Raw genomic sequence first — 24,927 nt, 5'->3', positions numbered from 1 at the left:
GTTCTGCGAAGTGCGGCGTTAGGCGATTCCGTCCTTGTGAGAAGGTCAGGGGCACGTCCACACCTGGATGGTGCCGCCTCCTGCACACCTGGGCTGGAGGGCACAGCCCAGTGCCCCTGGGCTCGCCGCCTGTACAGCACATCACTGTACTGAGCACTGTGGGCAACTGTATCCCAGGGGTGAGGATCTGTGCGTCTAGAGATGTCTAAACATAGAACAGGTCCAGTGAGAATCCTGATAAAAGATGAGGAATGGTCCACCTGGGTGGGCGAGGCACTCACCATGGAGCCTGCAGGACTGGGCATCGCTCTGTGAGTCAGTGAGTGAGGAGGGGCTGTGTCGGCCCAGGACACGGCTGCCCACAGCCGTGCATTTCATAAACACTGCGCTCAGCCTACGCTGATTTATGAAATGACACAAGCACAGGAAGTGATGCCCTTGAGACGCGGGGAACGCGGGGTATGAGGCTGCTGCCGGCGTGACACGGCTGCTGTCCCACCGCCCACTTCATGTCAGAGTGGAAAGAGCACTCTCTCAGGTAACACTGACAGTGCAGCAGCGTAAATATGGGAGCCGGCATCACTGTCATTTATCATCGAGGAACGTGTGCTGCACAGTCGTATGTGCGGACTCGCACACGTGGCAGCGCAGGAGGTTTGTTGACACCAGCATCCTCACACGTGCTGCGACGTCATGCCAGCCACGATGTCACTAGGCCATAGGAATCTTTGGCTCCATTGTAACCTACGGGACTACCATCGTACATGTTATATGTGGCCTGTCACTGACCAAAATGCTATGTGGTACATGACTGTGGTGGCAGAAAGCACAGCAGTGCTCCCCAAACAACCTGTAATGACGGGTGTGTTAGGGCCCCCGTGGCCATAGCTGGGACACTGAGCAACAGAGTAGGTGACGTAGTATCAGGGTATAGATGGGATTATAAAGTAGATATCCATGGGTTCAAACTGATATAAAAATGATGCATCGATAAGCTGGGAGAAGAGACACATCTCGTGCAGAAGAATCCCAAGTAATGTGTGTAGTGCTCTGCCCTCGGGGAGGGGGAGCACAGCCCCCACCCCTGAAGCGTGGGGGCCACAGTGACGTCCTCCCAAAGGACACGGGATAGAGGAAACGCCTGGCAAACACCTCCGCCAGATGACCACAGTCACACGTCAGCACACATGAGTCATGTTGGGAGCACAGACCCTGATGTCACATGATGAGAGGGCACATTGCCTCCGGGGTCTTCCTCCCCAAAGCCCACGAGGCCAGACTAACCATGAGAGACACGTCAGACAAATCCCAACAGAGGGACAGTCTCCAGATCCCCCGTCCCGCATTCCTCAGAACTGCCAAGGTCACCCCAATAAGGAGCGTCTGAGATGAGACATCACAGCCCAGGGGAGTCTGAGGAGATGTGAGGATTAAATGTCACATGGGATCCTAGAGTAGAAAAGGGACAATAGGTTGAAAACTAAGGAACTGAATAGGCTTTCATTAGTAAAATGTGTCAGTGTTGGTTCAGAATTGTGATAGATATGTTGCACTAACAGAAGATGTCAGTCATCGGGACGCTGGGCGCGTGGTGTGCGGGGACGGTGCTTGTTCGGCCCAAGCCCCTCTTCCCCTGCCGAGCCTTCGCTGCCCTGTGTTTTCCTGCTCCCACACCTCACGCTCTCACCTTGTGTCACTTCCGACTGCTGCCCCCTGACCATTGTCAGAGAGGAAGCGTCTGTCTGGTGCTGTATGGGTGTGTCTCGGGGCCTCCTGAGCCCAGCCCAGCCCTGGCTGATGCCCATGGTCTCTTGCAGTGGGCATCCCCACCATCCGGTGGTGCGGGGCGGAGGGGGACTACAACGTGATGGTGATGGAGCTGCTGGGGCCGAGCCTGGAAGACCTCTTCAACTTCTGCTCGAGGAAGTTCAGTCTCAAAACTGTCCTGCTGCTTGCCGACCAAATGGTGAGCACGTTTCTGTGCAGCGATGGGTCTGACCCGGTGGCCTGATGACGTGCACATGGGCTGCTCTCTGTCAGCACGCCTGTTGTGCACAGGGAGGAAATGGACGTTCAGCAGCCCTTGCCACGCGATCATGACCCAGAGGGCGGGCTGGGTGTGGAGAGCCACCGTGGGCACAGCCCAGTACTTGCACATGGTCGGGGGTGACTCCTGCCAGATGGGACTGCAGAGGGGACTCTTGGTGCAGACCAGTGTCTCGTGGTGGCTGTCACTACAGGCCACTGCCCATTCACCTGTAGGAGAGCCATTGAGAGGGAAATGCCCAGGCCCGTGGCGGGAGGGAGTGGGGGTGGTCGGTTCGGGACCCCTTCCTGAATGTTGAGGGACTGCTCTGGCCGAGGGCACTGAACATGCAGCCCCAGGCACCTCCTCCTGGGGTAACGTGGCCGTGCTGCTGTGCCTACAGATTAGTCGTATTGAGTACATCCACTCTAAGAACTTCATTCACCGGGACGTGAAGCCCGACAACTTCCTCATGGGGCTGGGCAAGAAGGGCAACCTGGTGTACATCATCGACTTCGGGCTCGCCAAGAAGTACCGGGACGCCCGCACCCACCAGCACATCCCCTACCGCGAGAACAAGAACCTCACGGGGACCGCGCGGTACGCCTCCATCAACACGCACCTCGGAATCGGTGAGCTGTGGGTGCTGGCCGAGGCGGCCTTGGGCACGTCCCTCTCAGCTCGGGGAAAGGCCAGCCTCTCGAGGGATCTGGTTGTGGCCAGCACGTTTCGGGGGAGGCTGCCATCAAAGCTTTGTCGCAAAGGCGGCTTTGGGGATTGTGCAGATGGTCCTCTGGGAGACGAAGTGGGGGCGGGTAGGTGACAGGCGTCTGACAGCTGTGACAGTGCTGTCACTGCTCTGGGTGTTGGCGTTTCCTAACATCGCATCCAAGGCAACTCCTGGTGAAACAAAAGAATCCAAGTGTATTTCTCTGATTTCCCAGGTTCATTTCCCCGGGAAGCGGCTGCTGGCGGCTGCAAGCACACATGTGCCGTCCTTGACCCATTTCTGTTCTCTTTCCAGAACAATCTCGAAGGGACGACCTGGAGTCACTGGGGTACGTGCTCATGTACTTCAACCTGGGCTCTCTGCCCTGGCAGGGGCTGAAGGCCGCCACCAAGAGACAGAAGTACGAGAGGATCAGTGAGAAGAAGATGTCCACCCCCATCGAGGTGCTGTGCAAGGGCTACCCTTGTGAGTGTCCTCGAGGGTCCTGCCGTGCGGGACGGGGACAGCAGCCCCTCCTTTCCTGGTGTGGTTCCCCAGAGCGTGGGGGGGTGGGCACGTTGGGAGGCAGACAAGGCAAGCCCCCCTGGAGTCTGGCTCTCAGGGGCCCCTTGTGGGCCCTCGTGCTTAGGAAGGTGGGAGTGAGCAGGTGGCCTGTCCTTCAGCACGTCCGGAGCCGTAGCTCGGAGTTTCCCTTTGCTTTGAGGGACTGCCCCTCAGACGGGTGCCCCAGGTGGAATCACTGCTCTGCGGTGCCGCACTGTGACCAGTACTGCAGACTCCACGTGTCACCCCTAGTGGGTGGGGGCAGTGGAGGCAGACAGTACTGTCCATAGACAGTGGTGGTTCCCAGTCAGGGCAGTGCAGTGAGCGCTGCGTTTTTTGTCGTTTTCCAGCTGAATTTGCCACATACCTGAATTTCTGCCGTTCCTTGCGTTTTGACGATAAACCAGACTACTCATATCTGAGACAGCTCTTCAGGAACTTGTTTCACCGCCAGGGCTTCTCCTATGACTACGTGTTTGATTGGAACATGCTCAAATTTGTAAGTGGCCCACCACCGCTCTGGGGGCTCAGTGAGGATGGGGACCAACGGATCAGCGCCAGGCCGCTGCTGGTGCACGGCCGTGTCTTGTGAGGAGCGAGCTGTATGAGGCTTGGGCTCTGGAAGGCCTGTTTGCTGTATTGGGGAGCCTGGTGTTTCTGTAGGGCTGTGACTGTGGGGTCCCCCCGAAGGTGAGAGGTTCTGAGAAGCGAGGTGCCCGTCGAGGGAAAGCAAACGGCAGGCACGACGATGGGGGAAGGGGTCTCCCGGGGGCCAGTGGGGTCTGGGGGGTGTGGGCAGCGGACCATGTGAGTCGAGTACATCCACAGGCGCGGTGTGCCTGGAAGCAGAACTGCTTGAATCCTTAACTTCACAGATGGTGTCATTGTCATCCTCATCACTCCTGAGCGTTGTGGTTTTTGACCGTCTGTGACATGACGGTGGGGTGCCCGTGTGTTCGTTTTGCAGGAGGGGAGGATCCGCCCGACCTGCCTCCCACCCAGCCGGGCCTGCCGAGCCCGTGCCTCTGCTCGGGTGGGCGCTGCACGTGCAGTCTGACTGGGGCCTGTGATGAGATCGACTTAGCTTTGATGCCCACTTAGCTTTGATGCCCAGTTTACTGAACAATCACGCGAGTGCTGGGGAGGGGCTTTGGAGCTTGAACTTGAATTTGTTCCATTAAAACAGGCCACCCATCCTGCCTGAGTTGGCTCTGTAGGTTCTGTTCATTAACCTTCAGACACCACCGCCAGAACTCGGTTGCTTTACAGCTTCTACTGCCTCTTTCATTAAAAACTTGTTCTGTTTAGTTATGAGCTTAAACCAGAAATGGGAACCTTTCCAGGGTGACAGAGTCTGACTGAGGAGCAGAGCCTCCTTCAGAGGGTGCAAAACAGGAAGCCTTTCCCGGCCTGGCAGGTGTAGGGGGCTCATCCAGGCTGCAGCCTCCCTGAGTGGGGCCCAGCCGGTACAGCCGGCCAGACCGAGACATGGCCTCTGCCCCCCAGGGGGTCTTCATAGGACAGCCCTGGCACTGGCCATACAGAGTGTGGACATGTGGGTGGGCCTCCTGCCAGAGCCGCTGACATTCCTGTCGTCAGGGCTGGCACACCTTCTCTGTAAAAGGCCTGATGATGAATGTGCCACAGTGTCACAGGCATGGTGTCGCTGGAGCCCCCCCCACCCCCACCCCCAGGCATCAGAAATGGATGCATGTGGCTGGACTTGGCCGTGGCCGCAGCTTGCAGGCTGACCTGGCAGCTCTTGGGTCTGGCGTGAGCCTCCGTGTGCGGGAGCCGCAGCCGAACCACTTGACGTGCGGTGCCCCAGCAGCGGCTTGTTACTGAGTAACGGCCAGGGCCACCACCACGCATCCCTCCCAAGACAGACCTGGCTGCTGGCCTCCTCACGGGGGCTGTGCACCAACATGACATTTGCCTCCAGGTCGGGGAGCGCGTGGAGTTGGACCTTCTCAGACTCGCCCCACTGTCACCATGTGGGGCCAACCCCTGACCTCAAGCCGATTTCCTGTCCCTGTGCAAATGTTGATAGAGAAGAGGGCCACCCAGCTGCCTCGTCGATGGGCAGGGTTTCCTCTGCTGTGTTGGGAAGAGGGTGGAGGCAAGTGGGGTCCTTGCTCCGTCACTTGCAGAGTGGTCCACTAAGCTCTGCGTTGTCCTGGAGGGAGAAATGGCTCGTTGGCTTGGATGGCGGCTTGGGTGGTCTTGTCCCTAATGCCCTAGTGTTTTCTCTAGGTGGGGAGACAGCCAAGGACCTCGGTTTGTTTTTCACTGAACCCCATTCAGTTCTGGTCTCGTCCTTTTTCCTTCTTAGGGCGCCAGCCGGGCTGCTGACGATGCGGAGCGCGAACGCCGGGACCGCGAGGAACGACTGAGGCATTCCCGAAACCCAGCCACCCGGGGCCTGCCCTCCACTGCCTCAGGCCGGCTGAGGGGGGCACAAGAAGTGGCTCCCCCCACGCCCCTCACCCCTACCTCACACACTGGTGAGTAGTCCTGCGGCCACCAGCCTGGGCCACATCCCCCCTTAGCAGGCAGTGGGGGTTCCATTTGCATGGTGGTGGCTCTGGCCACTCGGGCTGTTGTGACCTTGGGGAGAGAGCCAGCTCTGGGAGTAGTGACGCCTGTGCGTCCCCCTCCCGGTGGTTGTCACTCCCGAGGGTGGACAGGCCAGGGAGCCACCTGGGACGGCGCCTTTGGGAACGTCTGTGGCTTCTCGTACTTATGACACACGTTCCCCCATGAGACGCTCATCCTGAGCAGAGGCCTGGCTGCCTGCCCACTGGGGCGCTGGCGTCCCGGCTGCTGGACACTGGCCGGGGACCACCTGCCTGTGGCCGGCCTGGAAACCCTCAGCCCGTTCCGCTTGGCACCAAGGAGGGAGCCCTTGCGGTGGGCGTGGGCCGTGCTGGGCCTCAACGCCACCTGCTGCCTCTACAGCTAACACCTCTCCGCGGCCCGTGTCCGGCGTGGAGCGCGAGCGGAAAGTGAGCATGCGGCTGCACCGTGGCGCCCCTGTCAACATGTCCTCGTCCGACCTCACGGGCCGGCAAGACACGTCCCGCATGTCCACCTCGCAGGTATGTGCCCCTGCCACGGGGCCGCTCCGACAGATGGGCAGAGTGGGCTGGTGTCGGGGTCTCCTCCGTCCGCCCCCTCCCTCCTGCCCCTTTCCTTCCCCATTTGTGAGCGTTTCAACCCATGGGGGCTGTTGTTCCCTGGCTGCTGTTCACCCCTTGGTTGAGAGCCTTGGTGCAAAGCAGCGTGAGCCCAGGCTCCCCGCCATGCCAGGCTGGGGCTGCTCGCTCCTGTGCCCAGTCCCCAGGTGGCCTTGGGGGCTCGGCCATCCTGATGGAGACGGAGACCGCTGCTTGTCTGTCACTGGCACACGCAGCCTGGGACACTTCCTCACAGAGAGCCTGTGCTGGGGAGGGGTGGCACTGCGGGCAGCCCCTGTGACGTCGTGTGGACAGAGGCCTTGGAGAGCCAACACCTGCTGACAGGCCCTGGGGCGAGGGTTCCCGTCTTGATACCCCCGTCCTGTCTTCCCTGACACGGGGCCTGGTGCCCTCGTCCTGCCCACCGGTTCCCTCCACCCTCATCCTGTCCCCACTTGCGCTCTTGTCACTCCTGCTCTCTCGCCTTTGTGCGCTGGTCTCAACACAGCTCCGTCTGCTCAGGCGGCTTTCAGGGTCCTCTCCCATGGCAGGGGCACTTAGTGGCCAGGAACCCGCCTGAACGAGGCCGTTTCTCCCGCTTCGGCAAGCGTCCCAAGTGTGTCCTGGGGGGAAGCCCAGGCCCCCCGGGCTGGTCGCCATGATGCCGTCCTGGGGCCGGGCCCTGCTAAGTGCTGGCGTCGTTGCTGGGGAGCGGGTGGGCCGAGCGTGTGTGTGAGGCCGCACGGCCTGTGAGGACAGCCTGGAGCCAGTGTGCCTGGCGGCCGCTTGCCTTCCACTCAGCGCTTCCCTTCACTGGTGATTCTGCTAGCGATGGCTCGTTTTGTATCTTAACTTACTCCAGGGAGACTGAATTGTGGGGCTCGAGGGGTCTTCAGGGTAACGAGATGGGGCCTCTGTGGCCCCCAGCCCCACCCCTCCTCCGTCACCACGGACACAGAGCTTCCCGGGGCTCTTCCCACAAGCCCTGGGAGCCATGAGCTAGCCGCTGGGAGCAGGTTCTGGGCAGTGTCCGCATGCGCTTGGGCGTGCGGCCGGCTCTGTGGCCCCGGACTCCTCAGGCATGACCGGGGCCTGTGGACAGCGGGGGCTTTTCCGGACTTGATGCCGCAAGTCGGGCTAAGCCAGCATAGACTAAGGAAGGGGCAGGTCGAGCTTTCATCTGCTGGGTTTGGGTCGTTGGGGAGACGAGAGGCGGAAGGCCCTGTGGGTGCGGGGAGCTACAGGCCCGAGTGCCGGCCGGGCCTCTGGGGACGCCTTCCTGGGAGGCCTCAGCCAGCTGAGGTGAGCTTATGCCCTGGAATCCTACGTCCTGGTTCTCACGCCTTCTCTCTGTAGGAAGGGAGAGAGTGTGGCCCAGACATGGGGGGCGAGGGGGTTCAAAGAGGTTCGATTTGGGGGGTTTCCCCTCCCAGAAATGCAGCACCATAGCTTTTGTTCCTGGTCACCCTGCAGATTTTCCCAGGATCTTTTTCACGTTGCAGACATGGCCCCTGGGGGGTGTCCTTTGGGTTTTCCTGGTCACCGTGGGCGTGCTTTCTTAGGCTTGGACAGGCCTCCGCCCTCCAAGGCCGTGAGCAGGGCCTGTGGGACAGCACAGGGTTCCTTCTGGGACTCAGCCGAGGGGCTGCCCCCAGCGTCCGCCCTGGTGGCTTGGAAGTGACAGAGGATGCGTCCCTCTAGCTTCTATGATTCTGTAGTCTCCATTCACACTTGCTCTCCACAAAGAAAGTCAGGTGACATAGAAACAGCATCGCAAGTGTCCAGGACGAGCGGGAGCTATGGGCAGTGTGTGCACATAGACCCTGGCCGGGCGCTGGTTGCCCACTTCCTCTGTGGGCACCTCTCTGGGCCCTCGAGGGGACGCGGCATCCTGGGCAGACGCCAGCCCCTGGGGGTGCTTCAACTTGAGCACAAGGGTGCTCAGCACCGCCAGCCTGTGTGAGAACCTGCCGACCCTCTCCAGCTGGGCCAGGGGTCGACTCCTGTGTCCCTTGTCCGGACCCCATGGCGCTCGTGTGCTCAGACTCTGCAGGGTGGGGGCCTCCCTTCCTTGTCCTCCCCTCTGTCTCAGGGGCAGCTTGTGCTAGAGCAGCCCCCGGGGAGACTTAGGGCCCTGCCTTCTGGACTCCAGAGTGCGAGTCTGGGTCCTTCGGCCAGAAAAATGCGGAGCCTGAAGGGCACCTGGCGGGCGAGCCTGTTTGTGGTGTCATCATCTTTGTGACAAGAAAGGGCCTCCCCGCCCAGCAGTGCTGGGAAGGTGGCACGCTGGTTCCGGGGCATCGTTTGTGTTGACTTATTGTTTTTAACACATGTCCTCCCAGTAAGGTCCCATCGTCGTCTTCCTTGTGTCGGTGAGGAAATGCGTCCAGTCGGTGTGTCACAGGCAGGTGGCATCCTCCACCTGCTGGGCACAGGCTGCTCTGGGTATCGGGTTCTCTCAGGTGGGAGTATCAGCTGGCCCAGGCCCTCGTCGGCCTTGGTCACATCATCCTGGGGGAGCGGGTGCAGTCACTCGTGTTCAGGGTGCCAGAAGTGAGGCTGGGGTCCTCCCGAGGCGCCTGGCCATGGTGTGGACCTGGCCAAAACAAGACGCCCCCTCCGTCCTGGCCCCAGGGAGCCCTCACCGACCGCTGTCTTCTCCCACCTCAGAATAGCATCCCTTTCGACCACCACGGCAAGTAGCTGCACGGCCCGTCCCGCCCCGGCGGAAGGCGGCACTGGGTGAGTGCTCAGGGCGGGGCTCGCGGGCGGGTCTCACCCCTCGCCCCCTGGGAGCCACAGATGGGCTTGGGCTTGCATGCCAGCCGCTGCTGCCAGTAGAGAGAGGCCCGCCCAGTCCTCACCCCATGTGGATTCCAGAGCAGCTGTGGGGCGAGCAGCACGCAGAGTCCCCGAACAGGTGACCGCAGCACCTGCCCACTGTGCGCGTCAGAGCCCACGTGGGGGACAGGGTCCCGGGGCTGTGCGCCTGCACTGGCCCCAGTGCCCCGGCTCCGGGTCGGCAGTGCGGGGCTGGGTGTCGTGCTGAGTGGCCGCGCTTGGCGGGAGCTTTTGCTGCGGAGACCCCTGGGGTCTCCGCCGTCCTGGCTTTGTCATCTCTTTTCCTCTTCCTTCCGCGTTTATTTCTGTCCTCGTCTGTTTTTCTTTTCGAACTTGGTCTCCGCGCAGCATCTCGCCCTGGCTGTCGTCTGTATCACCGTCAGCCCAGCTGCCGTTGGTGTATGTCCGGGCGCCAAGCTGTGCCCCCATCTGGGCGATGCTTGGCGGCTCCTTCCCGCCGAGGGCTCAGGGCCGCTGTGCGCAGCCTGCTACCGTTCCAACGTGCTGGTGCTGGTGCTCTTGGAAACGTCTTGATGGGAAGCGTTTGTCACGTCTTCCTCCGGAGGGGCATCCTGGTGCCTCTTGGGGCCTGGTCCCTGTTTTCAAAACACCAGGTTACTTTCCAGGAGAGGGACCAGGAGCAAGTAGCTCTTCCCGCTTAGACTCTGTTCCTGTCGCTCACAAGCTTGTTGGCTCCGCGGCCGCCAGGCCTCCTCGCCTGCATGCCTCTTCCTTCTTCCCCGTCTTCCTGTCACTTGTCCTGCTGAGCACATGCCCTGGCCGCAGAGGGAGCTCCTGGAGCGGCTTAGGGGCGTGGAGTCCAGAGCGGGGGGCTGGGTGTGTCTGTCCCCTTCTACCAGGGCGCCATCCCTGGTGTTTTGTGCCCGAGCCTGGCTGGCCCCGGCCGGAGGGCCGCACACTGACCTTGTCCTGTGCTTTGGCTCCGACAGATTCCCGGTCGGGTGGCGTCCAGTGGTCTGCAGTCTGTCGTGCACCGATGAGAACGCTCCTTTTTGCTGTGAAGGGCACACAGTGAATGCATGGCTGATCTACTCTGTTACATGGCTTTACTAGTGACGCCCCCCGGGCTAGAGCGCCGGGGGTTCTCCAGGCCACCCACCCAGCAACGCCCATGGGGAGACAAAACAGACTAAACGGACAGACTCCAAGCGCTGCCACCGCCAGGGGCTCCACTGAGGCCCTCCCGCGTGAACTCTTGTCCCGGGGCTGGGAAGAGAAGCAGAGGGAGACGGCTGCCGAGAACCCACTCCGGCCAGGAGCCTTGCAGCCTCCCTCCCGCGGTGGCACGCCCGTGCTCCCCGACGAGTCTGCTGTAACCACCGACCTACTTGGTTCAGACAGTTTTGTATCATTTTGCTAAAAATTATTGGCTTAAATCTGTGTAAAGAAATCTTTTTATTGTTTCTTTCTCGTCTGTTTTTGCGGTCTTCAAAAAGGTGTTGACTTGAAAGAACTCTGACAGACGCTGGCGTGGAATTTTCTGTGCAGGATGGAGTGAGGCAGGGCGCCGGCACACGCGAAACTCAGGCACCTGTTTCCTGGTTTGGTTTTGTTGTGTGGTCCACTGTGGAAAGGGGATTTTCTCTCAGAAATTGTCACGTGTATACGCGTGTGTAAGTAACGTGTGTGTCTGTGTGCTGTGTGTCTTGTGACCTCATTCACCCGGTTTTGGCTGTCACCCCCCGACCGTGACTGAAATGCCGGCAGCCATTCGATCTTCCCAGATGCGAGATGGAAGCCAGGCGCTGAAGACTCGGAGCCGAGGCTTTCTGTGTGTCGCTGGGCTAGGCCCCTCAGGGTCATGTATGGTTATTTTGGTGGTGGTGGTGGTGGTGGCCTCAATGCCTTTGAGTTTGGGAAATTTTCTGAACAGACTGTAAATATCAGCAGCGAGGATTGGCCCTTAATGTGTGTTAATGTGTGTGTCCTCAAAACCAAGGCCGTGGCCGTCCACATAGGTGCCAGGTATGCCGGAAGGCAGCGGGCCCAGGGATCTTCTCTGAAGTGCCAAGACGCAGTGACTCGGAGACCTGACGGTCCAGGAAGGCGTGGTCAGGCGTGGCCATGACTTCGTTGGCATGGAGTGAACCCCAGCGGTCCAGGAGCGGGCCCCGCTGAGGCTCGCCGGAAAGACTGAGCGGCCAGGCTCGTGGCTTTCCTGAGCCGCTGTCTCCTCTCGTTTTGCGGCATCAGAGGCACCTGGTGACGGTGGCAGCCAGCAGACAGGAGCCCCCGTCTCGGGGAAATGAGGTGCAATATGTATATTCGTGGGTACTGTCACAGGTGGCCCTGTCACCCACTGCGGAGTGTCGTTTGCAAACTGTGTGTTGTAGGCAGCTAGGGGCCTGGAAAGTGGCCGGGTCTGTCTCTCTTCGCCCAAAGCCCCGGCACAGGAGTGCTGATATGGGACGCTGGGCTGGGGACGCCGACATGCAGGCTGTGGCTGCTCTGCAGGGCTGGGGGGCCGGAGAGGGGGGGCTTGGATAGGTGGGGCTCGCGTGGTGGCCCAGCACCTTCCGCAGGCAGACTCCTCCCTCAGGAGGTGGGACGGCCGTACCTGACTGGCGCAGTGCTGGCGGTGGCTCGGCCACTTCTGGCCTACACCCAGGCCTGCAACCTTTTGGACGGGGGCTGGGCCTGAGCCCACACTCAGCAGTGCCTGGGGACAGTGCTGGTGCCCACCACCTGTGGGAACGTAGCCGCGTATCTGTACAGCCTGGGATGGTGGCCAGTCTGCCCTGCGCATTTGTATGACCACTGTATTTGTGTACTTAACACCGTGTCAAGTAATAAATTCATGACGACGTGTACCTTTCTTCCTGCCCCACCCTGTGGTCTTTATTTCACCAGGGGAGAGTGTTCAGTGGATAAACGGACCACGTGGAAACTGATGTTGGGTGGGCGTTGGTGTCGCTCTCCCAGCCTGGTGGTGTGTCGGTTGGGGGCAGGCGGAGTGAGACTGGGTGGGGATGCCACCCAGGTGACCCCCTGGTCAGCACCCGAACGATGCCCTGCCACCTTGGAGTCGCTGGCATGGTACCTGTCCCTGTTGCCCATGGTAGGGACACACGGTTGCCACGTGTCCACTCCCAAGTGGGCCCTGGGCACCGTCCCTTCCAACCAGCAGACAGATATTGTCTGGAAAGGTGGCATCCGCCCATCCGTCTGTTTGTCCATCTGTTCACGATCTTGGTTTCCCTCTCCCACTTGAGTTGTTGAAACCCAAGAGCCCCGTCCCCCAAGAATTCAGGATGTCACTGAACAGGAAGGCAGGCCCCTGCACCCCCACCGCCCAGGGCGGCCCGCAACCCTCGACCTCCTCGTCCCATCCACCGCCTCATGCTGACAGGTGCCTCCCCCGGCATCCACCTGCCATAAAGGGGCTCGTGCGGGGGACCCAGCTGCTGCTTACATGTGCCTGGGCCGCTTTTTGGCTCTTCGCCCTGAGAATGGGGGCCAGGTGACGCCCCACCCATGCCCACTTGCTGTGTCTTCTCCTGGGCCCACCTTCCTGCCATTCCGGCTGTGCCTGATGGCCCCTGAGGTTCTGGGAAACTGGGCTCTTCCTTGGCCCCGTCTCTTAGGTTTGGACCCCAGTCTGCTGGCACCGGCACCCAGCTGCAGTGGTGATGGAACCAGCCCTGAGCCACCTTCCTGTTTTATTGTCAGGTGGCGGGGCTGAAGGCAGGTCAGGGGCCACACGTGTGCTGGGCATCCTTTGTGTGTCCCCTGCATCTCACTGGGGTGATGTGTGCGTGCCCTCTGCAGAGCATGGCTCAGCACAAGTGTCTGCATCTCGGGGGTGGGGGTGTCTTCACAGGGTGCTGGGTATTGGGGACATCTAGAGGGAGAGGGGCAGCCCCCGTCCGTACCCTCCAAACCCCCCTCGACGCCTCTAGAGCCCTTGGTGGCCACAGCTTCCTGAGCACAAGAAGTTTCCTCTCTGTGTCCTGGGCACAGCTATAAACACTTGGAACCAGAAAACGCGGCAGACGAGTCCGTCTGCTCACCCCCTCCCTGGCCCCGAGCGTCAGCCTCTAGTCCAGCCTTAGCCCAGCAGTGTCGCCGCTGCTAGCATCTGGGCCACGTTCCCGTGGCCAAGGGAGCGCCTGGAGCTCTCCCCCGCCCTGGACTGCATGGACCCCAGTGGGGCAATCCAGACACGTTGACCATCTTGGGGTCGCTTAATAGTGTCACCAGAGCAGGACTTTTGGGGGTTGCCAGTCCTCATGTGGGCCAGTCCCTTTGGGCGCTGGTGTAGGGATACCCATTTCCTGCTGCTCCTGGCCAGCAGGGGGTGAGGCGGCTCAGGGAGACACCGTGGGGGTGCTCGGGCCAGTCAGCAGGCTTGGGGTAAAGGTGCCTGGAGCGGCTGCCAGGTTGAGGGGGACGCAAGTGTGAACACCCTGGGAAGCTGGGGAGGGCAGGGGCCCCACTCCACCTCTGCAGGGAGCAAAGGTCTGCCGCAGCCTCAGCTTTGCCCAGGGGCCCTGCCTGGCCCACCAGGCACAGGTGGGTCAGCACATGCAGGCCTCTGCCTGGACCCTGCAGCTGCCGGCACCGCCCAGCCCAGCCCAGCCCCTGGCAGAGGGGACAGAAGGACCAGAATGGGTGACAGGTAGGGTCCCAGAGCTGTGGGACTGCAGGGGCTCTTGCACAGAGCTCCCAGGCTGAGCAGGAGTGGGCAGCGGCCCCAGCCCGATGTGAGTGCTCGCTTGCTTTTCATTGCAGAGGAGCAGGGACATGGCGTCTCTCCGGCTGCACTCGGCCCGCCAGGGCGCCCGCTACCGTCCCCAGCGCCCTCGACGCACCACGTACTGAGGCGGCCCCAGCGGCCTCTGATCGCGCTCCCAGCCACGCAGGCCGCGCTGGCCACGAGGGCAGGTGGGTGTGAGGTCCTGGGGTGAGGCCGGCAGGGCTGGACAAGGTGAACGGGGAGCAAATTCCGGCCCCGGGCGCTGACGGCCTAGGGCCACTCTCGGCCAGCTGAGGAGTGAATAAATGGAAGGCAGGAAGATCATTTTCTTTAAACACACACACCAGTGAACCAACACCACACATGTCTCAGCTCAAGTGCACACACCTCGTAGGGGCACCGGCTGCCAAGGCCCCGCGTGACGGCACCGAGCCGTCAGGGTCCAGCGTGGCCGGGCCCAGAACCAACAGCATGTAGGAAGCTGACACGCTGACAAGGACACCCCCACGTGGCTTGTTGAGAAAGTGGACCACTGTGTGTTCAACAGCCAACTCCTCCCACACAAGCTTTATTCCAGACCTCCCACAGGTGCAGGAAGGGAGTTTTGTCCCCACACACTCAGGCCGGGCTGGGGTGCCAGGGTGCAGACGGGGCAGGGACGGCCCCACCCTCTGATTAAAGTCGTGTTGTCTCCGAGCGTGGGTTTCTAGGTCCTTAAGCCCAGTGCTGGGCACCGGCTGCTCTGGGGTCAGCAGGCTGGACGCTGGTGCAGACGGCGGGCGACCTCGGCTTGGCTTCCCCACAGATCCGCTTTGGAACGACACGGTTCACCCGCCATCTCCCCTGACAAACACTGTTCAGGCGACGCTTCGCTGCCCAAGCCAGTCCTGTGTGAAATGAATGGGCCCCACGGGCTCCGGCTCAGACGCTCGTTTCCGGGGTGTGAGCCACCTCCCCGTTTTTCTCAGGCTCTGCCTTCAGGAACCGCTCCACCTCCCTCGAGTCCGCCCTGCCGTTCTCAGGGGGCTGGTGGTGCTTGGCCACCTCCGTGGCCGCTGCAGGCCTCCTCCCAATGCAGAAGTAGTTGCCCAGCACCAGCACCAGGGATGCGGCCAGCACCTGGGTCCCTGCCAGGATGAACACGTACTGGTAGACATGCGTCGCGTCCAGGAGTTTGCCTGCAAGGGGACAGCGTCAGCCGGTGGACTGAGGCACCCACTGAATCCCCCTGGTGTCGGGGCTGCAGCAGCACCGCCCCCACGATTTGGGTGTGTCCCTGCCTTTGGCCCCGGGCCGCCCGCCTCTCCCACAGCCAACCGAGCCGTCGTCATTCCTTCCTCACAGCTGCTGGCTGAGTGCAGGGCATGGTGGCCCGGCTAGACCGGACAGGGGTCCTCCTCTAAGAGCCCTCCCGTAGTGAGCACCTCCATGGGCAGGGCGGGCTCACCTCCCGACGGGGGCCCGATGAGCACAGCGATAGCCTCCAGCAGTAGCACAAGGCCGATGGCACTGGAGAACTTGGGGGTGCCCACAACGGCCATGAGCACCTCGAACTGCAGGGCCCCCACCATGCCGTACGAGATGCCGAAGAAGATGCAAAAGACCACCAGGCCGCCGTAGTCGCCCGCCGTGGAGCCCGTGAGGTCGGTGATGCCGTTGAAGAACATGGCGAAGCTGAACAGGTAGACGGAGTAGGGCCGCACCTTGGGGAGCCCCGTGACGAAGCCGGCGGCTGGCCGGGCGAAGATGTCCACGAAGCCCAGCACGGTGAGCAGGAAGGCAGCCCGCGCGTCCGGCACGCCCAGGTCCTTGGCGTAGCTCACCACGAACACCGGCGGCACGAACAGCCCCAGCACCATGACGGAGGCGGCTGCCGCATAGATAACGAAGCCGCGGTCCTTGAAGACGCTCAGGTCCAGCAGCCTCCGGGCCGGCCGCTGGGGCCCCTGCTCTGCCCCCGCCCCGGGCGCCTCCAGGGGCCTCATGAGCACTGCGCACACACAGCAGTTGAGCAGCAGGCCGCCCAGGATGAGGAAGCCGCCCCGCCAGCCGTACTGGTCCTGCAGCAGCTGCCCCAGCGGGGACAGCGCGCACAGAAACACAGGGCTGCCAGCCGCTGCCAGACCGTTGGCCATGGGGCGTCGCTTGCTGAAGTAGCGGTTTAGCATGATGAGTGACGGCTGGAAGTTGAGCGCCAGTCCCAGGCCTGGGGGAGGGGCAGGGGCGGGTGAGCGGCCTTGCCCCCTTGTCCCAGGCATAGGCTTCTGCGCGTGGGGGTGTTGATGTGAGCAGACCCTGTCACCCGCTGACACGCCCAGGACACACAGGGAACGAGGAGCAGGCGGGCACCCGGGGGGGGGGGGTGACGGGGGACCCACCGCCCCATTCTAGGTCACCCTGAGCAGACACGCCACGGCCTGCCCGCCTGCCCCGCAGCTGGAAATCCCCACTCACCAGTAAGGACCCCAGTGGTGAGGTAGAGCTGGATGACACTCCGGCAGAAGGATGCAGCCACCATGCCCAGGGACGCCAGGAGGCCACCCACCAGCATGACTGGCCGGCAGCCAAAGCGGTTCACACACACGCTGCAGAGCGGGCCTGAGGGGACAGGCCAAATAGTGTGGGCTTGAGCCTCCCCGAGCCGCCCAGGCAGACGTCCCCCGCTCAGCAGACACGAAGAGCACCCACTGCCCAGTGTGGCCACAGGCAGCCCCCAAGCAAAGCGCGGTTCACAGCGAGAGGAGCCCGTGTTAGCCGTCTGCACATACAGGAGGGCCGGGCCTCGTGCTCGGGGACTGCGCGGCTGTGCAAACATGGCTGTGCAAACAAGGCCGTGGAGACGGGCCTGACAGACCCTGGGAGACGGCCCCTCACCTGTCCCGTACAGCATGGCCAGCAGGATGGACGAGATCCAGGCCGTGTCGCTGTAGCCAATCCCAAACTCACGCATGAGCTCCTTGAAGAAGACGCTGACCGCCTTGGGGAAGGCGTAGGAGAAGCCGGTGATGACAAAGCAGCCCAGCAGGACGGCCCAGCCCCAGCCCCCGTCTGGGGCCTTGACGCCTGTCGGGCCTTCGTCCACCACGGCCCCTCCCATGGCCAGGAGTGCTGGTTCCTCGTCCCTGACAAAGAAGCAGCCAGGATCACTGGGCTGTCAGCTGGTCATCCCAGCCACAGCCCAGCAGTGTGGAGACACACCCCTGCGGTCTGGCCACAGGCCGGGCACCCTCCTCTCAGGCTTCAGCCCTCAGCCCTCAGCCTTCAGCGGGAGCTCAGCTCTGAGCTTGCCTGATGCTCTCAGCTGGCCTCTGGCCCTCACCTGTGTCACCTGTGCTTGGGCACAGCAGGAGGGTTTGGGGTGACCAACGGCTGTGGCCCCTCCTCCATCTGGCCGGGTGGCTCCCACACAGCTGGCTCTAAAGGGCACTTTTGAGCTCAGCCAGGTCTCGGTTACCTCCTGAAGAGGGCAGACCCCAGCTGCTGTGTCCTGTGCCCAGAAGCCTCAAGGAGGGGGTTTGCGGGGGCAGCTGGCACTGCCGTTGAGGGGACCTCGCTGTCAGGCGGACAGCACTACCACCCAGGAGGCAGGTGGGGAAGGTGGGGGTCCTGCGCACGCAGGAGGACCCCCCTTGTCGCCCCCACCCACAGGCTGCAGCTCTTCTGTGAGGAGCCAGGGGCCTCCATGCAAATCAAGGAAGGGGAGCCACGGCCAGCGCAGAGGCTGAGCCCAGGTGGAAGGCACACCTGCCGATGGACTTTGACCCGCTCTGGCCAGGGAAGGGTGGGCAGGGACGGGCTTCCATCCAGCCCACTGGAGCAAACTCTTGCGGCCCCCAGGCTGCCAAGGCCAGGAGGGGGCTGGCCACCCCCACACCCTGCAGCAGCCCAGACCCAGCTTTCCAGCTGGGGACTCCCCTCCCATCTTCATCCCAGTCCCTCTCAGAAATCCCGTAATCCCCATCAGCCCAGTGGCCTTGTCCCCCCACCTCACCAGACAGAAGCTGTTCCGAGGGGACTCAGACAGTCCCGAGACCTGGGCTGTGTTCAGTCCAGCCCATGCCGCTGGCCGCTGAAGCACAGGCCTGTCCCCACCGGCAGTGTGCAGTGAATCAGCTCTGGGGAAAGACCCTGATGTGTCATGTCTGCCAGTCCCGCAGTGTGAGCACTGCACCCACGCCACCCAAGCACTTCCTGACGCCCCTTCCTGTCAGCCCCCGCCTTTCCTCAGAGCCCCCTGTGACCTGGCACAGCCCCTTGAGTGGCCCACTTCTGCATCTGAGGCACACAGGGAACTGGGGACAGGACCGGACTCCAGTGAGGACAAGGTCTGTACCTGGACCAAGGGAGCACAGGTTCAGTGTGGGGGTCGAAGGAATGTGAGAAATCTGCGTCCCATTGGATGGCCAGCTAGCGGTCAGGGTGATGACAAGACAGCCCCCTGGAGCAGAACGCCCCCCCCGCCAAGCTGGGCCTGTGTTGTTCCAGCCTGGATAGGGACACAACGTGCTGCTTCTGGGAACCCAGGAGAGGGTCTCACAGGGCAGCCAGACCCCAGCACCCTCAGGCCCCGCCCACTGCTCTGGGCCCTGAAGGCTCTGAGAGCGCCGAGACTTAAGCCATTTCTGCAGCCAAGGGCTGTGCAGCCATCTGGGGGACACAGTCGAGAGGTGCACAGGGTGCCCCAGCCACAGGAGCCCCATCCTGCTAACGCGTCCACAGACCTGTGACCTGGCACACCCCCCTGGGTGGCCCACTTTGCTTCTGAGGCACACAGGGAACCAGGGACCGGACTCTGTGGCGCAGCCCTGGGTTCTCCAGAACCTTGCCTCCGACTGCAGCATGGTGCCTGAGCCAGGGCGGGACGGGTGAATTGATCCTGCAGCCAAACACACTGGGGGAGCACGGGGCGGCCACTCTCCCGACCCACAACAGCCTCACATTTAACAGGTCTCTGAGGCACAGAGCAGGGTAACTTGAAAGAAAAAAAACTAGAAAATATGTACATTGTAGGAATGCATTGTGGTGCAGTGACACTAGTTCAGGCAGAAAGCATGGGCACCCCAGACCCAGGACGCAGGACACGTCATGGTCATGGGGGCTGAAGGGCTGCTTGTCCTCAGGATCCTGCCCATTTGGGCTGTGCCCTTCCACTTATTGCACTTTGTAAATAAATCAGGTGGGCCGTGCAGAGGCCACGGAGGGGAGTGTGTCTGGAACCAACAATTAGGAATAGCCCAACTCTACCCAGGGTCACACAGCAAAACGGTCTGCCCGGCTGTACCCACCACACCTGGCATGCTGTCACCAGGGGGATCACGGGCTCTCCAACCTTGGAGGCCCTGTTTTCGTCTCCGTCCGCTGCCCGCTCGGGCTGGGCCCTCCCTGGTCCTCAGGAGACAGACACCAGCCGCCTGTGAGCCATGGGGCGTCTCCTGAACTAGCATCTAGAAGGGTAAAGAGGCAGAGGCGTCGGTGCCAGGCCCACGGGCCAGTTGGGGACAGCATGTTCCGGGACCTGTGTGAGGCTCACCTGGGCGGGGCCGGCCCTCAGTGCCTGGATCAACGTCAAGCATGGCTTCCCTCCTGCCCACCCCTGCCGGCCAAGCGGCTCTTCAGACACTTCTCCCGGCTGCACTGACATCCCCGCCCCCGCCCCATTCCTCACACCAGCCAGTCCTCAAAGTGAGGTTTTGATTTGCAAATGTAGGGGCTGTGGGCAAGCAGGGGAGGGTGTGGCGGAGGGGCTCAAGGCTTGGGGCAAAGGGATTCTGCCCAGCAGGGCTCTGCCCATGTATGGGATGGCAGACAAGGGGCCAGGCCTCCAAGAGATAAATGGCCTCAACCCAGCCCACCTTGGGGGCGGGGGAGGGCCGGCAGAGGCACCGGCTGGCTGATGCTTCAAGGAAAACCCTGCTGCTGCCCAGCCTGGACCCAGGGTGGGAGAGGCAGCCCCTGGGGGCCGTCGGGGACACGCACTGCCCTGTGCAGGGAGGCACCACCAGCATATCAGTGGGTGCATGGTGGCCTGGCCGGCTGGCCTTTTATGACATTTACCCTCCTGGGGAAGCATGTGAACCATGTCCCCAGCCCAGAAATAACCCGGCCTCTGGGCCTTAGAAAGCTGATCTCCCAGGTGGGGTTTGTGTCTCCGCTTCTGGGTCAGGCAGGTCCCACGCCCCTGGGCAGCTGGCAGCTGAGCAGCAGAAGGCCGGAGGAGGCATGTGTAGGGGTTCCCCTGGAGTGACCCGTTCAGCAGGATCCGTGGCGCCCTCCCAAGGCGGGCCCCTGCAGGCCGCTCCCTCGGGGCCCACTGGCCATCCCAGCCCTACCCACCCCCGTGTTCTGGGCCTGGCCTCCTGCCAGGTCAGGCTGCAGCCTTCTCGTCACTCCTTCCCCCAGTGCCCCCTTCTCCGCCTACACTCCTGGGCTTTGAAGTCCATCTTGGTGTCACAGTGCCCAGCCCCACCCCCTCCGTTCGTGCTGCGTCTCCACCTTACCCCCAGCCCACATCCTATGGCTTCATCCACCTATGGGGACCCCCTCCTGCTGCAGGCCCACTCGCTGCCATAGCCCCCTCACCCACCTTGGGTCCTGTGTCTAGCCAGTCAGCCCCCAGGGCAGGCCATGTCCCCTGGTCCAGTGCGTTGACCCCTGGCCCCAAAGCCTGCAGCCAGTCGCAGTGGTTAAGGGTTCCTGCCACAGGAGGCTGGCCCGTTATCTAGCTGCAGCTCCCAGCCTTGGAGAGCAGCTCTGGCCAGCGGGGCAGGAAAGGGGCGACTATGTTCCTTCCTGGACTCAGGGAAACAGCCAGCCCCAAGGCCCCTGAAGCCAGTGGGGGTGGCCGCCAGGGGAGAGGCTTCTGTGCGCAGGGCAGTGCGTGTCCCCAGGGGAGGGGATGCGCCCCTTCCTTCCCTCACTGCCCCTTGTGCAGACAGGTAACTAGCAGGTCTGGGACACTGTCGCCTGCCCAGGCTCGGCGCGGGACCCCCGATGCCCACCCCGACCTGTGTGCGGAGCTGTGACGGGAGGAAACTGCCTGAGGCTTTCTCTGGGGAGGTGGGTGGTGGGCACTGGGCCAGGGCCTGCCCCAGGCCTGCCAAGCCTGGCCTGGGCCCTCCACCCTACTTCGGCTGACCACACAGCCCCCCGGCACATGCCTGGAGCTCCTGCAAGCGCTAGGGTGCTCTCACCTCTGCCCGCAGGGCCGGTGGGGAGGGAACACTGGCCTCATTGGCCGGAGTGGACACTGCACCCTGGCCAGCCCCTGGTCCTGAGTCATTTCCCCCTCCAACACCATCCCCCATTGTGACAAGGAGGCCACGGGATGGTGACCCTGTCAGAGCACCCTCCTCTAGAAGGCTCGGAGGTCAGTGAGGGCCCCCCCCCCGGGAGCAGACCCAAAGCCACCTCCCATCCCTGTCCCCTCCCCTTCCTGCCTGGACCCTGCCCCTCCCGGGAGTGCCCCTCCGGCCCGTCCACGTGGCCACCTGGTCCTATTCTTCAACTGCCTGCAGCCCCCGCCCTGAAGTCAGTGCCCTAAGGTGAAGGCTGAGAGGGGGTCTCTGCCCCAGCGAGCCCCACCTGCCAGGACGGCCCCCCCCCCACCAACACCGAGTGGGGTCCAGTGCGGGCAGGTGGGGGTCGGGCGACCCCTGCCGGGCCGGGCGGGCCCCACCTGGGTAGAGACGGGGAAGGGGGTGGGAAGGGAGGATGCTCTGTGGGCCCCGCCCCGGTCGGCAGGCGGCCGCTCGCCTGGCTGAGGGACGTGGGGGACGTGACCGCGCCAAGGGAGGAGCCGCCGTATTGCCTGGAGTAGGCGCCCTCCCCGTCCGCTACCGTATTGGCCGGCGCGCGCGGCCCACATGCGGGCCCGCGGGGTCCGCGAACACCCGAGCCACACAGAACCCCGCGGCTCCCCCAGGGCGGGGCGGCTTCGTGTCCCTCGGCAGGGCCTCAACCCCGGGTCTCCGGGATGGCTTCTAACGGCCCATTTCACAGATGGGGACCGAGGCCTGGAGGTCTGCGGGCGCGGAGGCAGCTGTGTGAGGAGCCCGGACCCCGCCCGCGCCTCCCCAGCCCAGCGCGGCCGCGCGGGTGCCCAGGCCTTACCCGGAGGCGCGCTGATGGGTCCGTGGCTCTGCGTGGCGTCTTCTCCACTCACCACCACGCGGAAGGACCAGCCCCGGGGCCAGGGAGTGGGAGCCCACGGGTCCCTCCACACACACTCCCGGCCACTGCCCTGGGGAGCACAACCCCTCCTGGTGTCCAGCTGGAGTCAGGGAGAACCAGGTCGCCCCCTGGGTGCCAGGCCCTGCCCGGGGTCACATGGGGTCACTGCAGAGCCTGCCTTGGGCCCAGGCCTCCCAGTGCCCACCCCAGGCTCTGTCCACACCACAGACTGCTGGGCAGGAAGGCTCCACGCCGCCTGGGCACTGCCACCGGTGCCCGGAGACCCCCTGGGCAGACCTCCCGAGGGAACGACAACAACCCCTGCCCCAAGAAACCCAGTCCAACCCCCACAGCTCTGCGTCTGTCCTCCTGCCCAGCACCCACAGGACCCCAGCAGACCCTTGGGCCTTGGTCATGAGGCTGGGGGGGGGGTCTCTGGAACCCCACACACACACACAGCATCCACCTCTGCTCTTGGCTTTGGACAAGCCCCTCGGTCCTGGGTTGTATAGGGGAGGGTCTGGCTGCCATCTGATGCCCCTCAGACCACCCAGCCTGGCCATGGTCACCATACGGAGTGACCCTGTCAGCCCAGGCTCCTCGGGACGCGCCGCTCAGTGCTCTGGGGCAGAGACGCACTCTGCCCTCCGGGGCGCCCCTTTGTCCCTCACTCAGACTCCAGGCACCCCCAGCGGCCATGACCTGACTAACTGCTCCCCTTCTATTTATACAGCTCGGCCCAGCATCCAGCGAGGTGCACTGTCAACCTATTTTTCAGATAAATAAACTGAGACCCCTGAGACCCTGCCTGGTCTTCCCACCGGCTGAGGGCCGGGACGGGGCGAGGCGAACCCCGGGAGCCCAGACCGATTCCTCGAGTCTGGGCTGAAAGCCGTCGCCCGAGGGCGGGTGTGGGTTGGGGAGCGTTTAGGGCGGCGGCGAGAAGGGGGAGGAGGGAAGGGAGAGAACCTCCCGCGGGCACATGTGCTCCCCGCTGCCTCGGGTTGGGGGCCCCACCAAATATAGCCCGCGCGCCCGGCCGCTGCGGACCGAGCTATTTATACCCGGGACCAGCCCGGGCCGCCAGGCGCAGCCGCCTCCCAGCCCGAGCCCAGCCCCCGAGGGCCGCCCGACGGAGGGGCGCCCGGGCTGGGCCCCGCAGGAGGCGGCGGGATCAGGCGGCCCGGGTCCGAGGACGCGGAGGGGGCGCGGCCGGCTCCCCGGAGCCCCCCAGCGCGGGAGGCGCGGGGCTCGTCGGTGCCCGGGCATCCCCGGACCGGGAGGGGACGGGGCACGGCGAGCGAAAGCGCGGACGCAGCGCTCGGGCGGGTCGGAGGGTCCCGGCGCGCCTGTGCCCGTCTCTGCCCGCCTGGCTGCTGGGCCCGCGCCGGGGGCGACTCTGCGCTCCGGTCGCTCGCGCGGCACGTCCCCCGCGCACGTCACGGCCGCTGGCACCGCCCCCGCCGCCCCGCCTGGACCCCGCGCCGCCGTGGGAGGGGCGCCCCCTGTGCTCCCCGACGGCGCGTCCCCGGTTCTCCGGCGGGCGGAGGGGCCCGCTCGCGGACCACAGCCCGGGGACGTGGCTTCTCGCCCGGCCGGCCCCGTGCCCGCCGCGTCCGCGGTCCGGCCGCCAGGCGCTCAGCCGCCTTCCGCCTCCCCCTCGGTGCGCCCTGTCTGCCAAGCGCGGCCGGGCCCTGCGACCTCCCAGGTAGTGATGACCCTCGCCCCCCACGCCCGGGTCCGCGCGCACCCACCTGCACCCCATGCCGCAAGGTGCCCGCGGCCCCCGTGGGGTTCCCGCCTCCGGCTCCCCAACTCAGCTCTGGGGCCCGCAGGCCCCCCTCCCAGACCACCCCGGGATCTGCGCCCCCATCCAAACCTGCGCTTCCTCCTGGGCTGGGGATGGGGAGGCGGCCGGCCCCGCGCTGCTTGGGTGCTCTTGGGCAAGGCCGGCAACCCTGCCGAACTTCCGTTTCCCTGTGCGGCTCCGCACCCTGCGGGGCCAGATAAGGCCGCTGCCCCTCCCCTCACACACCCAGAACCGGGACGTGGGGGTGAGGGGGCGGCCAGGCCCCAAGGTGCTCTCCCCATCCCTACGCCCCACAGACATTCGCCGACGGGCCAGAGCGATGCCGCAAGGTGCTCGAGCCCCGCCGTTCTCATTGCAACATGGAAAGAGCTGAGGTTTGAGGAGCAGCGGGGAGTGCGGCGGCCGCTGCTGCTGGTGGTGATGGTGGTGGCCAGGCAGCTGGGACCACAGGGACACTTTCCACCTCACCAACTTTGAATGACACCCCAAGTCTCCAGGGGTTACAGGAGGCTGAGGCACTCGCAACTCTGGGCTTTGTCACAGATCCCAGCTTGTCTGGAATGGGGGGGGGGCAAGCATGTCACTGGAGGATTACCCCCTCCAGGGGCCTGTGGGCACCCTCCACTGTAAAGCGGAGTGGGCAGAATGGCAGTATTGGCCTCCTGGCTGAAAGTCCCCTTCCGAGATGCCAAGTCCACTGAGAGGCCACCCCCCACTGGTCCCCTGGCACTCACGTTGGCTGGGCCATGTGGAGTATGGGTGTCCTGCCCGGTCTCAGTCTCCCAAGGCCAGGACTGGGTCTTCTCTGAGCTCTGAGACCTGGGTGCGCTCCCACACCCCCCACCCAGTGGCCTGAGGGGGTGCCTAGGGTCTGGCCCTTGCGGTCTCAGAAGGGGACCGGCTCCTCAGGTCCCC

The 24,927-nt window shown here is 63.7% G+C and overlaps 2 protein-coding genes across 15 annotated transcripts in view; one reads left to right on the top strand and one right to left on the bottom strand.

Annotated features, from left to right (window-relative positions):
- Positions 1–12,153, top strand: part of CSNK1D (casein kinase 1 delta) — a 31,130-nt gene extending 18,977 nt beyond the window's left edge. For 2 of the 3 annotated variants that reach the window (XM_019661939.1, XM_019661941.1), the window contains exons 3-9: positions 1,818–1,966; positions 2,430–2,658; positions 3,051–3,221; positions 3,650–3,798; positions 5,632–5,803; positions 6,258–6,397; positions 10,267–12,153. In XM_019661939.1, coding sequence (XP_019517484.1) covers positions 1,818–1,966; positions 2,430–2,658; positions 3,051–3,221; positions 3,650–3,798; positions 5,632–5,803; positions 6,258–6,397; positions 10,267–10,317 — 1,061 coding nt within the window. In that variant the 3' untranslated portion in view covers positions 10,318–12,153. Of the gene's footprint in view, positions 1–1,817; positions 1,967–2,429; positions 2,659–3,050; positions 3,222–3,649; positions 3,799–5,631; positions 5,804–6,257; positions 6,398–9,145; positions 9,218–10,266 lie in introns of all 3 variants that reach the window. The other variant, XM_019661940.1, reaches the window with a different exon arrangement.
- Positions 12,154–14,570: 2,417 nt separating this feature from the next.
- On the bottom strand, positions 14,571–24,304 carry SLC16A3 (solute carrier family 16 member 3). 12 transcript variants are annotated; one of them, XM_019661828.1, is made up of 7 exons: positions 22,143–22,212; positions 18,025–19,477; positions 17,353–17,490; positions 16,908–17,155; positions 16,488–16,631; positions 15,481–16,239; positions 14,571–15,211 (listed from the first exon to the last, which is right to left on the bottom strand). In XM_019661828.1, exons 4-7 carry the CDS (start codon positions 17,128–17,130, stop codon positions 14,955–14,957), a joined length of 1,383 nt encoding a protein of 460 aa, XP_019517373.1. In that variant the 5' UTR covers positions 17,131–17,155; positions 17,353–17,490; positions 18,025–19,477; positions 22,143–22,212; the 3' UTR covers positions 14,571–14,954. The 12 variants fall into 12 exon arrangements, with proteins under 12 accessions (XP_019517373.1, XP_019517375.1, XP_019517376.1 ...); XM_019661830.1 differs by lacking the exon at positions 17,353–17,490 and having other exon boundaries at positions 18,025–18,148; positions 18,367–19,477; XM_019661831.1 differs by lacking the exon at positions 17,353–17,490 and having other exon boundaries at positions 18,025–19,005; positions 19,324–19,477.
- Positions 24,305–24,927: the final 623 nt, after the last annotated feature.

This window comes from Hipposideros armiger, unplaced genomic scaffold, assembly GCF_001890085.2.
Source record: "Hipposideros armiger isolate ML-2016 unplaced genomic scaffold, ASM189008v1 scaffold_362, whole genome shotgun sequence".
NCBI classification, from domain to species: Eukaryota; Metazoa; Chordata; class Mammalia; order Chiroptera; family Hipposideridae; genus Hipposideros; species Hipposideros armiger.
Note: the sequence above shows the minus strand (reverse complement) of the source record. Positions and strands in the feature narration are given on the sequence as shown.